The sequence below is a fragment of the Pezoporus wallicus genome, unplaced genomic scaffold (assembly GCF_028554395.1).
Source record: "Pezoporus wallicus isolate ANWC-B61680 ecotype Strahan unplaced genomic scaffold, APGP_CSIRO_Pwel_v1 contig_3365, whole genome shotgun sequence".
In the NCBI taxonomy this organism is placed as follows: Eukaryota; Metazoa; Chordata; class Aves; order Psittaciformes; family Psittacidae; genus Pezoporus; species Pezoporus wallicus.
The window spans coordinates 2,536,757-2,550,499 of NW_026640883.1; the positions used below are offsets into that span (position 1 = coordinate 2,536,757).

Genomic DNA, 13,743 nt, shown 5'->3' on the forward strand with positions numbered 1-13,743 from the left:
GTAGAACATGGGGCACAGAATATTTCCTAATATTTCTTACCACAGGCCCATCAATGTTGTCTGGAATTAAGTCTACATAACTGGAGCCCATTTTGACAGGAACATTGGAGGATATCTGCCTCCAACTCTTTTCCCCTCATGTGCCTTATTCAGCTTGAGCTGTCATTGGCAGAAACTGGGCTTCCCATGGCACAAATGCAAAGGACTGAGTCTTTTGTCTTTACACGTACCAGTTGCATTAGATAATTGATGAGGTCTGAATTTCAGTTTTTGTTTCCTTTTGCTAGCTATACAGTGGTTTGGTTGTGTAGTTGAGTACAAACATGGTAAGAATTAATTGGCTGCCTCAGGCTTTGGACACTGCTCAAACAGCCCTTTCCAATCACCTCTGTAAATTGTTCTATGGTCCAGCTCTGATGTGGCGGTGGAAGCTCTGTGGTCAAATATCCTGCCCATTCAGAAAACTTTAATATTCAGTGTGAGCACATATAGTGTATCTTCCCAGTTACAGTTAGCCATCCATCATAAATTTGCCATAATACACATCGCTAGGTTGTGAACCCTTCTAATCTGAACATGGACTTGCCCTGACTTGTAAATCCAGTTACTCAAAATCAAATCAAATGCAGAACCTTTTCTCAAATGATATTGTTTTCCCATTAAGGACCTAAATTTGGATATTACAAACATTTAACTTTTCCAGCTCTGTTGTCTACCTCCTTAGGCTGCAATCAAACCTTGTTTTATTAAGCCAGAATTTATTTCAGATTAAATTTATTTGAAATCCTGTTCCAAACACTGCCTGCTATTTATTCCTCTGTGATCTAGTTGTAAAACAGGGTTGTTATTTCTCAAAGTTGTTGTTTTTTTTTTCTGAAGAACCATACTTTCTCAGAGTTGAAGAAAAGGAGCTTAAATATGCTTTGATTATGAGTGAGTAGATTGTGGGTAGTAAACTAATTATATGGAGAATGGGGAGAACGGTGTTTCTGGCATTAAACAGAGTCTGCATGAAGTAAACCTATGTCTGAGACTTAGTGTGGAGTTGCATGGAACAGCTGTGCCATTTGTTAGCCAGAAGGACTCAAAATTATGATTATATTGCAGATTTGGCTTTCGAGAAGAGCTACTTCACTATCTTTAATGTTTAACAAATGAGCAGATTAATTTCTAACTTATCTCAAAATTTAGAACTTTTTCTGAACTTAAAAGACATAAATTACGAGCAATTTCCTTTTCTTTCCCACACAGAAGAGAGAAGTAATAAACACCATAAAATGACCTTGAGTATGGAGCCACTACCTATCACATCATAGTCAACTGATCTAATTTGTCCCTGATTCTGTTTAATGTTAGGTATTTACATGTCATCAATCACCTGCTTCCTGTTGGGCTGAAAGAGCCAGGGGGACTGCCAGCTTTGTCATATGGTAGCCAAAGTGAACGTGTTGTCAGCTGAGATCAGGAAGCACAAAAATGCTTGAAAAGGTTTGGAAGAGCCAACCTGCTTTTGAGTCACAAGAGCTCAGTCTGAGTTGAATATGAGGGGAGGAGATTGCCTTATTAGCCTTTCCTGGCAGCGAGGCTAATCGATAATTATGCTGGACAGTCCATTTTGGTCCTTTAATCTGAGCCGATTTGGATATTTTATTTAGCAGCAGTCCTTCCTCTTCTTCCTCAAAGCTTAAACTTTCTCTCTCTCTTTTTCAGTTGTACAGCTCCATGGACTTTGGAAGAAAATGGCAGCTAATGCATGAGCGGGTCACTCCAAACAGGTTTTACTGGTGAGTTGTGCCCTCAGGCTTTGTTTGTTTTGAGCAGATCACAGAGGCAAGAAGGGCATCTAACTTAAAGGGATTGGTTGCTTTACCTGAACATTAAGTTAATTAAGAACAGTAAGACTAACCTTGCTTTTGGTCATCATCAATATTATATGCTTCACAGTATATGTATGGCAGTGCTATAGTGTCCATATTTGTACATCTTTCTTGTCTGGTAACAGTGGTGTCTTGTACAGATTACTACAAGTCATTTGATAAGTGCAAAACTTCTGTTTCTTTGTAAAACCTACTTACAGTAAGACAGAGAAACCACCCAATGTTTCAGTGGCAGAGTTATGATCATAAGGCCTCCTAATTTTCGACCCTTCTGAGAGCTACTTTAGCCTACAACAGTCTGCAGAGCTGGAAGCTCTTGACCAGTCTCCTTATGCAACTGCTGGGGGAAAGGGTGATTCAGGCTCTGCTTTGAATCACTCTCTGAGGAGCCAGTGCCTTTCTACTGACTGGAGCCCAGAATCTACAAACAGTTTGCTAAAAATCTGCTTTGTGACTATCTTCCTTTCCATTTCCCAAGCGTCAGCTTCCAAAATTGGAAAAAGATGATTAAACAAATTTAGCTCCTGTCTCCAGGCTCCTCTATTGCAGATGTGGCTTTCCCAAACTTCTGTCCTCCGTGAAGGCCCAAGAATTGACTTCAGTGCAGAAGAGAAAACCCAGCAATATTCTTCTGTAGTTAAGTTGAGGACTGGGGCTTGAATCAGATTCTTAATGCTGTGCTTTTTACATTCTGATGATGGTGTGTGCATAGAAGGGCTGCTTGGCAGAATCTGTGAATAGTTAAAAGAAGTGCCTGGTATTTAAGGCCAAAAATGGTCATAATATTAAAGAAAAGAGACTCTTACTTTGAACAGTAAAAATAAGAAAGACTTGGACGACTTTAAGAATTGACTGGTAATTGCAGAGCATGGTGTGTATATCTTAGAGTGAAATTATCATAGAATTTTTTTCACACCATTAAAAGTATCTGACACTCAGGCCCAAAATATCTATAGATTGTACCTGCAATACTTCCACACCTTGCAATGGAGACAGGTACCTCATGGGGTTTTCAAATTGCCTAGGTCCTTCTGCAAATTTCTTTAAACACTTTTAGACTCCCACATTTAAAACATGGCTTTTTGACATCAAGGAAGATTTCCCTTAGTGTACCTATGGATTTTGGACAGTATAAGAAGTTTTTTGAACATAGAGAAAAGGAAATTGTAGGGTCCTGGAAAATGTATCAAAGATCTAGAATCTTTTCTGACCACGTTACTATTTCACATTTCCATAGTGAAAGGAGGTTATGTTCTTATGGCAGGTGGTTGATTGACCCAACTATCCTAAATCCTTTGATTTTGTGCAGGGTGCACATGAAAAAGCTGAGTGTAGCTCCTCTTCAGGTGCAACTTTCTGAGGGGTAGAATAGGTGCTCCTATGGATAATTGTATCTTACACTTCAAATAGTAAGCTTAGGGGAGAGGCTTTCTTAGAAAATGAGTGGAACAAAGCAGAAAATCTTTCTAAAGGAGAGGCTGTGTTGTGGTTTATTTTCCCCTTTCATATAATAATGGTTAATGTGTCAATTTTAGTACAATTTTGCTTAGGGGAGAGGCTTGCTTAGAAAATAAATTGGAAAGAAGCAGAAAAGCTTTCTAAAGGAGAGGCTGTGCTGTGGTTTATTTTCTACATTCATATAATAATGGTTAATATGTCTGTTTTATGTGTCTGTCTTAGAAAATGTAGAAGTCTTCTTTAGTTAAGACTCGTATGGCATAGACCTAGGAATCTTTATTCCACTGAGAAATATTGTCCCACTGACAATGAATTTTCCAAGAGAATGAATTAGTTTTTTCTCAGAGTGAGAAAGATTTGAACCAATTTGTGATGCAGGGGTCAGAGGTGTTGAAATCCTGGAATGTGATAACTCTCCTTAGCTGATTTCTTCCTTTTTTCTTTCTTTCTTTTTAAAGCTGCAGACTGTGATGGCTTACAAGCTCTGGCTTGTCAGATGTATACAGGAAAAGAAATGCAAGGAGAATACTAGCTTCAGGAATTTGGTGATTCTTTTTATTAGGCTATGAAAGAGGGAGAAAGTAGATAGAGCTAAGTTTCTAAGGGACATGAGCCACTATTCTGAGGAGTTCACCAGCCTATCAAATCCTGCATTACTAAACCTCTTAATTAAATCTTCCAGGTAAGGTTAAATTATAATGATAGGAAGACGCTAAAATCAGAGACCAAGCTGCTTCTCTGCATTGTTTATTAGTAGGGGCTCAGGTAAGCATCCTTCATCAAATGGGACAGTCTTCATCTGATCTGAATGCAGCTGACTTTATCTGAGGCAGACTTTCGCAAACGTTTTTGCCTTCAAAGCATGACTTTCATCTCTCAGGCTGCCGTGAATGGGTTTGTGAAGTCTGTAGACTTCACCTGGTTCATGGGATCAGGCAGCATGACAGGAAGAGGTCTTACTTTTCTCTGGGAGACCTTTCCAAGTAATTATACCTTCCCTGAGAGAGCTCAGATACAGACATTTGAAGGCCAGGAGAAAATTACGGTTGTATCAGACCTCATGAGGCTGGAATGTGAACTTTCACTCAGCAGAGTAAGGAAGACCTCTCTGTTCATCATGGGCACGCAGGTCAGTCTGCGTTTTGCTGTAGCTCTGGCAGGCAGTGTCCATGATGGCTCCCCACTGGTCAAAAATCAAGTCCTAAGCTCCAGGACTGATCTGTGGCTTTGATTCCTGGATCTTGCCTTCAACTTCTTTCCTTAGTCCCAGATCTTTGTGCTAATCACTGGGTTGCAGTTTTGTGCTCTCATCCTGTATGGATGTCACTGTCCTCCAGTTTATGGGATATTTCTCATCAGTTCCTGCAACCAGCTCAAAGTCTGTGCCTGAGCTGAGACTCTCTTCTGGGCCACTTACAAATATAAAACCTGGGATTTGAGATCTCTACTTCTGTAGTAGTGATTCATTTTTTAGCTACACCCACTGATGGCATTGGCAGAGCTTGAACAGAATGTGTTACTTGATGTGAGTACAGGCATCCAAATTTGGCTCCCACGTGCCTTGGCCTCAGAGATTTTAATAACTTAGGATCCTGTAGGGATGGAAATAGGAACTTATGCTAATGTGATACAGAAATTCCCAGATCACTCATCACTCTGAAATTACTAAAGATAACTGGAACCAGCATGGGTGCAAAGTTTGTTAAAGACCTACTCAGTGTTCTTTTCTTTCAAAACATTTCCGCAGCTCTCTCTGGGCTGTATTTTTTCACTGTAACTTAGACACCTGTGCTGTCATGTGGAGGGATATAAAAAATACAGTCCATATTTTGTACTGTAGGAATGTAGCAGTTTCCTCAGGCTGCTCTTTGCTGGGGGACTCATTCGTGTTTCACTGGGGGATACGAAGTGGCGGCTGTGGGACCATTTTCCATTTTTGTTTTGCCTGGTACACCTAGACATTTACCCTTTTCTCTCTTATTTATATATTTTTAAACACGTTCTCTGGGACTTTGGGTGATTCTGTGAAAGCCTGGGAGCGGGAATGTGGGGAAAACAAATTTGTGTGGAAGAGAGAGGGAAATCTTCACATCATTTCTCGTGGCTATGGGGAAATTTTGAGCTCTGAAGTCAGTGCCCAGGATGAGCCTAGTCGGTAAAAGACACTCAAATATGCACTAGTGATGAAAGCTGGGCAAAAGCACCAAGAAGGCAAGAGTGGAGAGACAGCAGGAGGAGGAAAATAGGACATGGCTTCAAGGAGCAGTGTTTGTATCTGCAAATAGGAAAAATGTGATGTAGTATAACAAGCAGTTCTCGAATACACTGCTGATTCCCTCACTGAACCTTATGTTTTGTCTTTCTGTGTTAACCGACCAGATTTATGGTTGTTTTGGTATCCATGAATGCAAGCCACAATCATTTTGATCTCCATGGATTAAAAACCTGGAGAGGGGAAGAGGCTGTGCTTTCAGTGAAAGGGGCTGGGCATCCATTTAGGGTATGCTTTGGAGTTACGGAGTTTGTGTCACGGTTGTTTGGGGCATAAGCCAGCAAATTTTGCCTCTTGAAGGCAAGGTTCTCAGTCCTTTTTATCATGATTTTGGATGGGAACAGTGATAAAATTTAGCCAGTGTATTTTTGTTTGTTTGCAGCTTGAATTTCATGAAGAGTATAGGGAAGACTGGTTTGGATATTTGAGAGTAATGTAGCAGAAGATGAGGGATTTATCTCAGTGTTTCAAAAGGTTATGATCTGGGTTTGTATCTGCAGATGGGCAGAGGTTTGTGTCTCTTTCTATTTCCTTAATCCCGATAATTTTAATTCCACTGCCAGTTTGGACTGTTTCAGCAGCAGTTCCAGAAGTGACCTTTGGATACAGCTAAGGTTACCTTTATGTGTCTACTTTGCCAGCAGTGAAATGGTTAGTCAAATATGTGCTGGTCTCTCCTGTAAATCCCACTAATCATTGACAGATGGTGTCATTGCACAGTACTGGGGAAACCTCTCCCAATTTTTTGCAGCCAAGTTTAGTGTTAAGAAAACATAGTCTTGTAAATGTCAAATTGACTATTAAGTAATCCTGAGTTAGAGTTTTTTTCAGAATTAAAACTATATTATAGATGGAGCTGTGGATAAAAAGAAAAATTCCAGTTTGGCAGCTGTAGGATAACACCACCTATAGCTTTATTGAGGCATATACCCAGTGGCTGTTCCTGTAGATCTCACATGAAGAACTGAACAGGGACCTATTACTGTAGGCTCCTGTGGGCTAATGACTCATTTGCCTCTATTAAGGGATTTGCTTCCCATTCTCTATCAGTGGGAACAACTGGAAAAGGTTTTTCTTCCAGAGGGTAATGCTAATATATATCTGGAATGTCTTAAGCTACCATGACCATGAACTCTATGTACTAGGCCGAAGACCTAGTATGACCTCTAGCCTCAAGCTCTGTAATAGGAGTTGAGGAGACATGAGACCTTCTTAAAAGTTCTCAGAATAAATTGAAAGGTTTCCTCGCAAGGTCACATTAGTTAATTAAAGATCCCAATACCATGGTGACAATAAAACCCATTTTATTTTCCTTTTCACTTAAAAGATGGGCATGTGGAGGAACTGTGAGGTTAGGGATTTTATTTTCTTTTTGTGTGCCTACAATTAATGCAGTTAGCACTATAGATATTTAATGTTTCCAGACATTAGGTAGTAGTTGACTAGCTTGTTATTATACAGTAACTCAATGGCAGAGAGAGAAATGGAAGCTGGATACGGAGTTGGATACTGTTTATTGGCTGAAATAGCATTTATTTTTGTTGAAAAAGTTTGAAGTCGATAAAGATATTTCAGAATTGAAGGCAACATTATCAAAATGTTTCTCTCAGAAAATGAAACAAAAGAAAGACCTGAAATGTTTGACATTTTTTGCATGTTTTAAAAAGTGATTTTTTAATTTGATTAGAATTTCCTTTTGCAGTATATGATCTTTTAAAAGTAAAGTAGGGAAAAAGTACAGTCTGACACAAAGTGCCTGGATAAAGGCAACATAAAGACACCCTGGCCCCTATTCAAATCCTGATCTTTTGTGATTTACAGCAGCTATTAGTCCCTAATATCCAAGTTAGATGTTCAGTATGCTTATAATATACATGTTCATCACTGTGATAGTGTGAATCATATGAGTGATATGATATGAGTGATCACCGAAGTTTGAGAAATGTTTGTAAGTTTATATTTTGCTTTTGTCCATATTTTTTCCTAAGCTTAATCCTATCCTGTTTTTCAACTACAGTTTGCTAAGTGTTCTTTCAGGGAGGCTGTGATAGATTTCATGGATATGTAAGAGTATAAACAGCCAAATGACCCCAAGAACAGCAAAATCCTTCACTTTCAGTTTCTGGGAAACTCTGCAGGACTGTTTTGTGGAAGACAAATAGACCCCATGTGATCTCTTTGTGCCTACGGTTAGTGTACTGTTCAGACTACCATTCCCATTTCTGAGCACAGTCCATTTTTATTTTAAACTAATTTGTGACAGATTGATGCAAATAGCTGGATGTGGGAAACCATCTTTGGAGAAGGTGGAGAAAAAGCCCTAGTACATTACTGGAGGAGTATTACAGAACATTTTCTCATTTACCTGAGACTAAGAGCAATGATATTTGGGTTTCTGGTGTATATTTACACTTCATGTAATGACATCATTTTACAAAGGAGATTAGATATAACTAGTCTCTTGTACTGTGAATGTAAACCCTAAATTGTAGCTGATGCATTAGACAAACTCCTACAGAGTGTTCTTTGCCTGACTTTGCTATTGTGTTATGCTTCTCTCCTTACTGTCTGCTTTCATAGGAAAAGAAGCATTTGACTTTTTCACAAAGTCCTGTGAGTGCCGTGCAATCAGCCTCCCTGGGATCAAAGATGTTTTAGCAAGGAAAACCAAAGTAACATACTGGCTACAAGGATTGTGTGTGGATATAAATGGAAATAATTTAAAATACTTTAAATTCTCCTTTAAAACCCATTAACTACATAAAAAATGAACCGCAAGAGCCACATAATAACAAGCTCACAATACATATACAGCCACTGAAATTCTGGCTGCTATGACAGCAGTTCTTTCAACATATGGTGTATATGCTCTGAAAGGGCAATTTTGGAATAAGTTGCTTTTGAGGAACTTTTCTATCTAACCTCCTTTTGTTAAAGAAACACAGTATATCTTTCAGAAGGAAGGATTACCCCTTCTCCACTAATGTAACTGTCCTTACACATACACTAGCTGGCTTTTAGAATTTGTGATTTGTTGTGATTTTAGTACAATTTGTGCTGTTTAGCTGTATTTCTGACTTTAATGTACTGTGTCTGGCAGTGATTTTTTTTATTTTTTTTTTTTCAAGACTGGAAAAGTAAAGGCTGAAATATTTCTGTTCATTGCTTTTATATTTAATGCTTATATCACATATTATACTGCGGTTAGGGCTTCTAGCCGTAAAAAAGCCTTTTGCTTTGGTCTCTCATCTGTGAGCTTTATTATGTCCCAGAGGGCAGTCTCATCTCTTATTTCTTCCATTGCTATTCTTGGATCCTTAACTTTGTAGTCCCCCCACTCTCTTCTGACTAAGTGTCTGATAATGGAGCAGACCAGATAAACCACTAGTAAGAAACGTCTAAAGAGGAATTTGCTCAGTGTTTCTACCACGTGAGATTGATCCCTGGACTGGATCCAAATGCCATACCTGTCTGGACAGTTGTCGTGGTTTAAACCCAGTCAGGCAATTCGTTCGCTCACTTCCCCCCCTTTCTTGCCCTCCCCCTGCTCCCGGAGGGACGGAGAGGAGAATCAAAAGAATGCAACTCCCACGGGTTGAGATAAGAACAGTTTAGTAACTAAGGTATAACACAGATCACTACTGCTACCACCAATGATAATAATGATAAAGGAAATAACAAGGGAAGAGAATACAACACCTCAGCACCCGCTGACCGATAACTCGCCCCCCAAGCCCGACCAAGCTCCGACCCATACCTCCTCCAACCCTGCAGACTCCCAGCCCTTCCGGCTAACTCCCAGTTACATCCTGGGCATGACGTGCTGTGGTATGGAATAGCTCTTTGGTCAGTTTGGGTCAGGTGTCCTGTCTCTGCTTCCTCCTAGCTTCCCCTCCTCCCTGGCAGAGCATGAGGCTCACAAAGTCCTTGGCCAAACCAAAACATCCTTTTATCAGCTCTGTTCCCGAGCTGAAAGTCAAAACACTGCACTGCACCAGCTACCAAGAAGGAGAAACATGACTGCTACTGCTGAACCCAGGACAACAGTGGATGATGGAAGGATCTGTTTCCTTCTTATGCAACAGGCTACGAGATAAAATGTCCAGACTTCATTGCTGTGTTTCATATGCTGGTGTTGAAAGCTTAAATGCTGTACTGCAGACTCATGTGACCTGACTAGGTTGAGTTCATCCTGTTTCTCCCTGATGAATGTGAACTTTAGCACTAATTAATTTCTGCCTGTCTGTAACAGTCCCAGAGTAATTCTTTGTCATAATTTGTAGGAAGCAGTGATGAAAGCCAGCCCTCTAATTATTATATTGAATAATGCATCTCTCTGAGGCATATGGGGATCTCCTATACTGTCATAGCTTGGCAAAGCTAATCAAAAACTAGGCTGCCAGGCTGCCAGTAGTATCATATTTTGTGCTTTTTGGCTAGCAAAGAATATACTCCCACTTTTGTGTGGGATCTGGCTTAGGTTTTGGCCTTTGTTCTATACCACAGTAATCTCTCTGCTTCTGCACAGATGGGTGAATTTTCAGTGTGGGAGAGAACTCCTCTTGTTTTAAGATGACTGAACGAGAAACCCTTGGTAGTTGTTTTAAAAATCACCACTGTCCTGAGAAGTTTAGGAATGATCTTTTTACATATTCTGATTATGGACATAATGTTCCAACCATTTCAGTCAGTGGCAAAGCACCTGCTGGCATCAGGGAGCGAGCATCTTTCCTGGATCCAGTCTCACTTCTGCCCCAGACCTCATCCCTAATGGCCTACTTGGATTTCAAGAGATGCACCTTTGTAGGGGGTCTTACAGCTCTTGTTTTTGAGGCTGAAAGCATTCTTGCAATGGAGAAAGTTGCAATCTAATGGAGAATTTATCCTCAACAAGTACATCAGTGATATCATTTCTGCTCGAAACTAGATTTTCTGTCATGCATCAAAGCTGTTCAGGTAGATTTTCTCAAGAAGAATCAGGAAGGACCCAGGTAAATTCCACTTAATTTCTCTGAATTGACTTCAGCCTCTGAACCTTTGGAAGTTTTGGTGCCATCAAGTTGAAGAAAAACAGTTGTTTTATTAACAGAAGGAGCTGAACTCGTGCTGTGCAGAAAGAACAGTCTTATCATGGTAAAGCAGACAAGATGTTTCTGCATTCATTTAAACATGAGCCATTTGTGTCTCTCAATACCATCCATTAAAGATAAGGAGGTCCCTCTTTATGCCTTCTGCCTGTTGGAAATTAACAAACTCTCTTAAAACGACAATTCATCAGCAGTTACATGAGGCAGAATTCATTCTCGGCAAGAGAAGAAATTGAAACACCCATCCTTTCGTTCCCTGGCATTCCCCTGAGCCTCCTCTGTAAAATGAGATGAGTTTAATTCTGCTATTGTTAAGCATAGCAAGCATGAAGCTACATCAGAATGTAAGAGCGGGAAGGAGTATCTTATTAGCTGCACTACAGGTTCTTTTAAATAATGTTGATTCAGTAACTTGTCTCTTGCTGCTCATATACAGAACAAGGGCTAGAAGCCAGTGAGTGAGGCTGTTTCACTTGCATATTTGTAGTAAGCTAATTGGAATAGCAGTGGTTATCATAGCTCTGTAATTGTCTCACAGATAATTGTCCTCCACTGGGCAGAAGGCGATAAAATAGGATGTAGACACTAAACAGATTTCCATGTTCAGTGAAATATCAGAAATTCTGTGGCTGAGAAAGAAACATACTGACCTGTGACTGCCAGCATGGGCTTAGGAAATAATAAGTAATACCTGTAGACTTCAGAGCTGGAGTCAGTAGATCTGGGTTGTCTCCCATAGGAGAAAATCCACTTTTTATTAGAAGAAAAGTAAATAAAAACAAACCAAAAACCCTGCCAGTTTTTTGGCTGAAGGGTGCAGAAACATTTTTAGGTTTTGCTCACAATACTTTTGGTTCTCAGGTTTTGATTTTAAGGGCAATTTGTAATAGCGACTCCCTGAAGCCATTTCTGGATCTACTGTAGTTTCTCCAGAATTGTTTTTGATTTTGTTTCTTCTTTTTTCTTTCTACAAATCATTAGATGTGAATAGTGCATTGACAGTTTAGAATTCGCCTTGAGGCTAGAAAACAGTAGAGTATTACTTTTCATTTAGCCTTGTACTTTTCTTTCCTTTTATTGCTCATCTGTAACAACAGATTAAGAACTCAACAAAGAGAAACTCTCTGATTACCTACCGCTTGACCATACATCTTTACTTCTTGACATGTGAGTAGCACAAACTCCTGCTGCAGCATTCTGCCCTGACCATTCCTACTTGAAAAGGGTAATGCTTTGAGGGTGGGGATGCTTTGGGACTTTTCCGTTGTGAACAGCTGGGAGTGTGTCTCGTCATAGCTTTCTAGGCTTTCTTGTCTCTCTATTGTTTGTGCATAAATCTAACTTGGAAGAAAACCCACAAAAGCTCCCTGGCTTCTCTGATCTCCCCTGCTACAGTGTCATTCTTCCACTGATGATGGAGAGACTCACAAGTGGCTGTGGCCATTTTGTTCATATCCTCTCCATTCTGTCTGTGAGGATGCTTCTGGTTTGAATATAATCCTATCTTGTCATGAGACACATGGTGATCTGCAGACCTCCTGTCACTGTTGCTTTTACCCGTCACAGCCACGCAGACTTGCTGTTCCTACAGACAGAGCCTTTCTTTGCATATCTGTCTTCTGCCAAAATCCTTTTTGTTTCCTGCCTCTTTGTCTTTTCCTCTTGTGGATGTTGGGACAAATGAGCATCTTGCTCTCAGTACCTAATTAAATGTGATATTTTGGGGGCAAGGAGGCATGTTAATACATTTATGCTTGCTGGTCCAGAACAGAGTAGTTTATTCTCCTCTGTCTTTCTTCTCCTTCCCCTTCTTCTTTGTTCCATTCTCTCTTGTCTTTTTCTGGCTGATGGTTAAAGGTCAAAGAATGAAATAAGCTATTTGTTCTCTTCAGCATCTATAATGCAAAGAAACAACTGTCACAAAAGGTTTGTGACATAAAACTAGTTTTTCACTGTGCCTTTCTCCAAAATGCATAAACTGAGCAACAAATTTATTTCCAGAATGTTAGATGTTATCCTAGGGTGATTCTTCACAATATCCTGCAACAGGGAATGTGGATACTTATTCTTCCTTAATTAATACAATGTACAATGCTCATAGGCATATGGGGCTCATCAGCATATCCTAATCGTTTTGCCTGTGCCAAGCTGCATACTGGCATTCTCTCTTTGGACAATTTAAGTTTTATTTTTATTCATCTACTGCTGCAAGCATTTATGAAGGGATGCTTTCACTCTGAAGCTTTTCAGAGGCCCTGTATTCTGCCTCTCTGTTAACAGCTGAATCACAGCATTGGTGTTTCAGGCATGTCATATATGCAGTCAGAAAATGTTGTTACACTTGGGGGCAATTAAATACACAGTGAACTGAGGATTCTTATTTTCAGGTAAAACATTGCTTGAATGGGTCATGTTTAAGATACTTTTGCTAGGAGACAAACTTAGAGGAATATTACGTGTCTTCTAAACATTCCCTTCAGAAGGGGAAGCAAGAACTTCACTGGAGCAACAGTGAAGAGCTGATGGCTTATTTGAGCACGTACTTTGCTTTTCTGAAGTGGTCAGAAACAGGGCTGATTCGCGTTTCCTGAAAAACCAAAGCAATAATCTATAGCAATTCCCCATCTACATGACTTTCAAAAGATGGTAACCAAGCACTGGGCAAACATTAATTAACTGGGCTTCATAATATAGTAGGCATTAAACTAATTTTAAACCAATGCAGGGAAAGGATGAAAGTCACTCAGGATGTCAATGATCAGTCTTGGAAGAAAAGCAAAAACTCTGTGCTTGAGCTTCATAGATCTGAGCAAAACATAGCTGGCTAGAAAATGTCATTTGCCTGATTTATTTTTTCCAAAAAGCTGAAACAAACCCTCCCAACACCACCCCCATACCACCAGACCCCACAAACTGTTCTACTCACAGGTTTTCTATTGGGAAACAATTTATTTTCCAATGAAAGATTTTCAGTTAAATATAATGAATATTTATCTGGAGTAGATTCCACCTCCCCAATAATTTGGCTTAGATTTATCACCAAAATGAT

General features: G+C 39.8%; 1 protein-coding gene across 1 annotated transcript in view; it reads left to right on the forward strand.

Moving 5' to 3' along the window:
* Positions 1–13,743, forward strand: part of SORCS3 (sortilin related VPS10 domain containing receptor 3) — a 297,645-nt gene that overhangs the window by 185,500 nt on the left and 98,402 nt on the right. Inside the window, exon 5 of the mRNA XM_057420990.1 lies at positions 1,711–1,784. Within this exon, the coding sequence (XP_057276973.1) occupies positions 1,711–1,784 (74 nt within the window). The remainder of the gene's footprint in view (positions 1–1,710; positions 1,785–13,743) is intronic.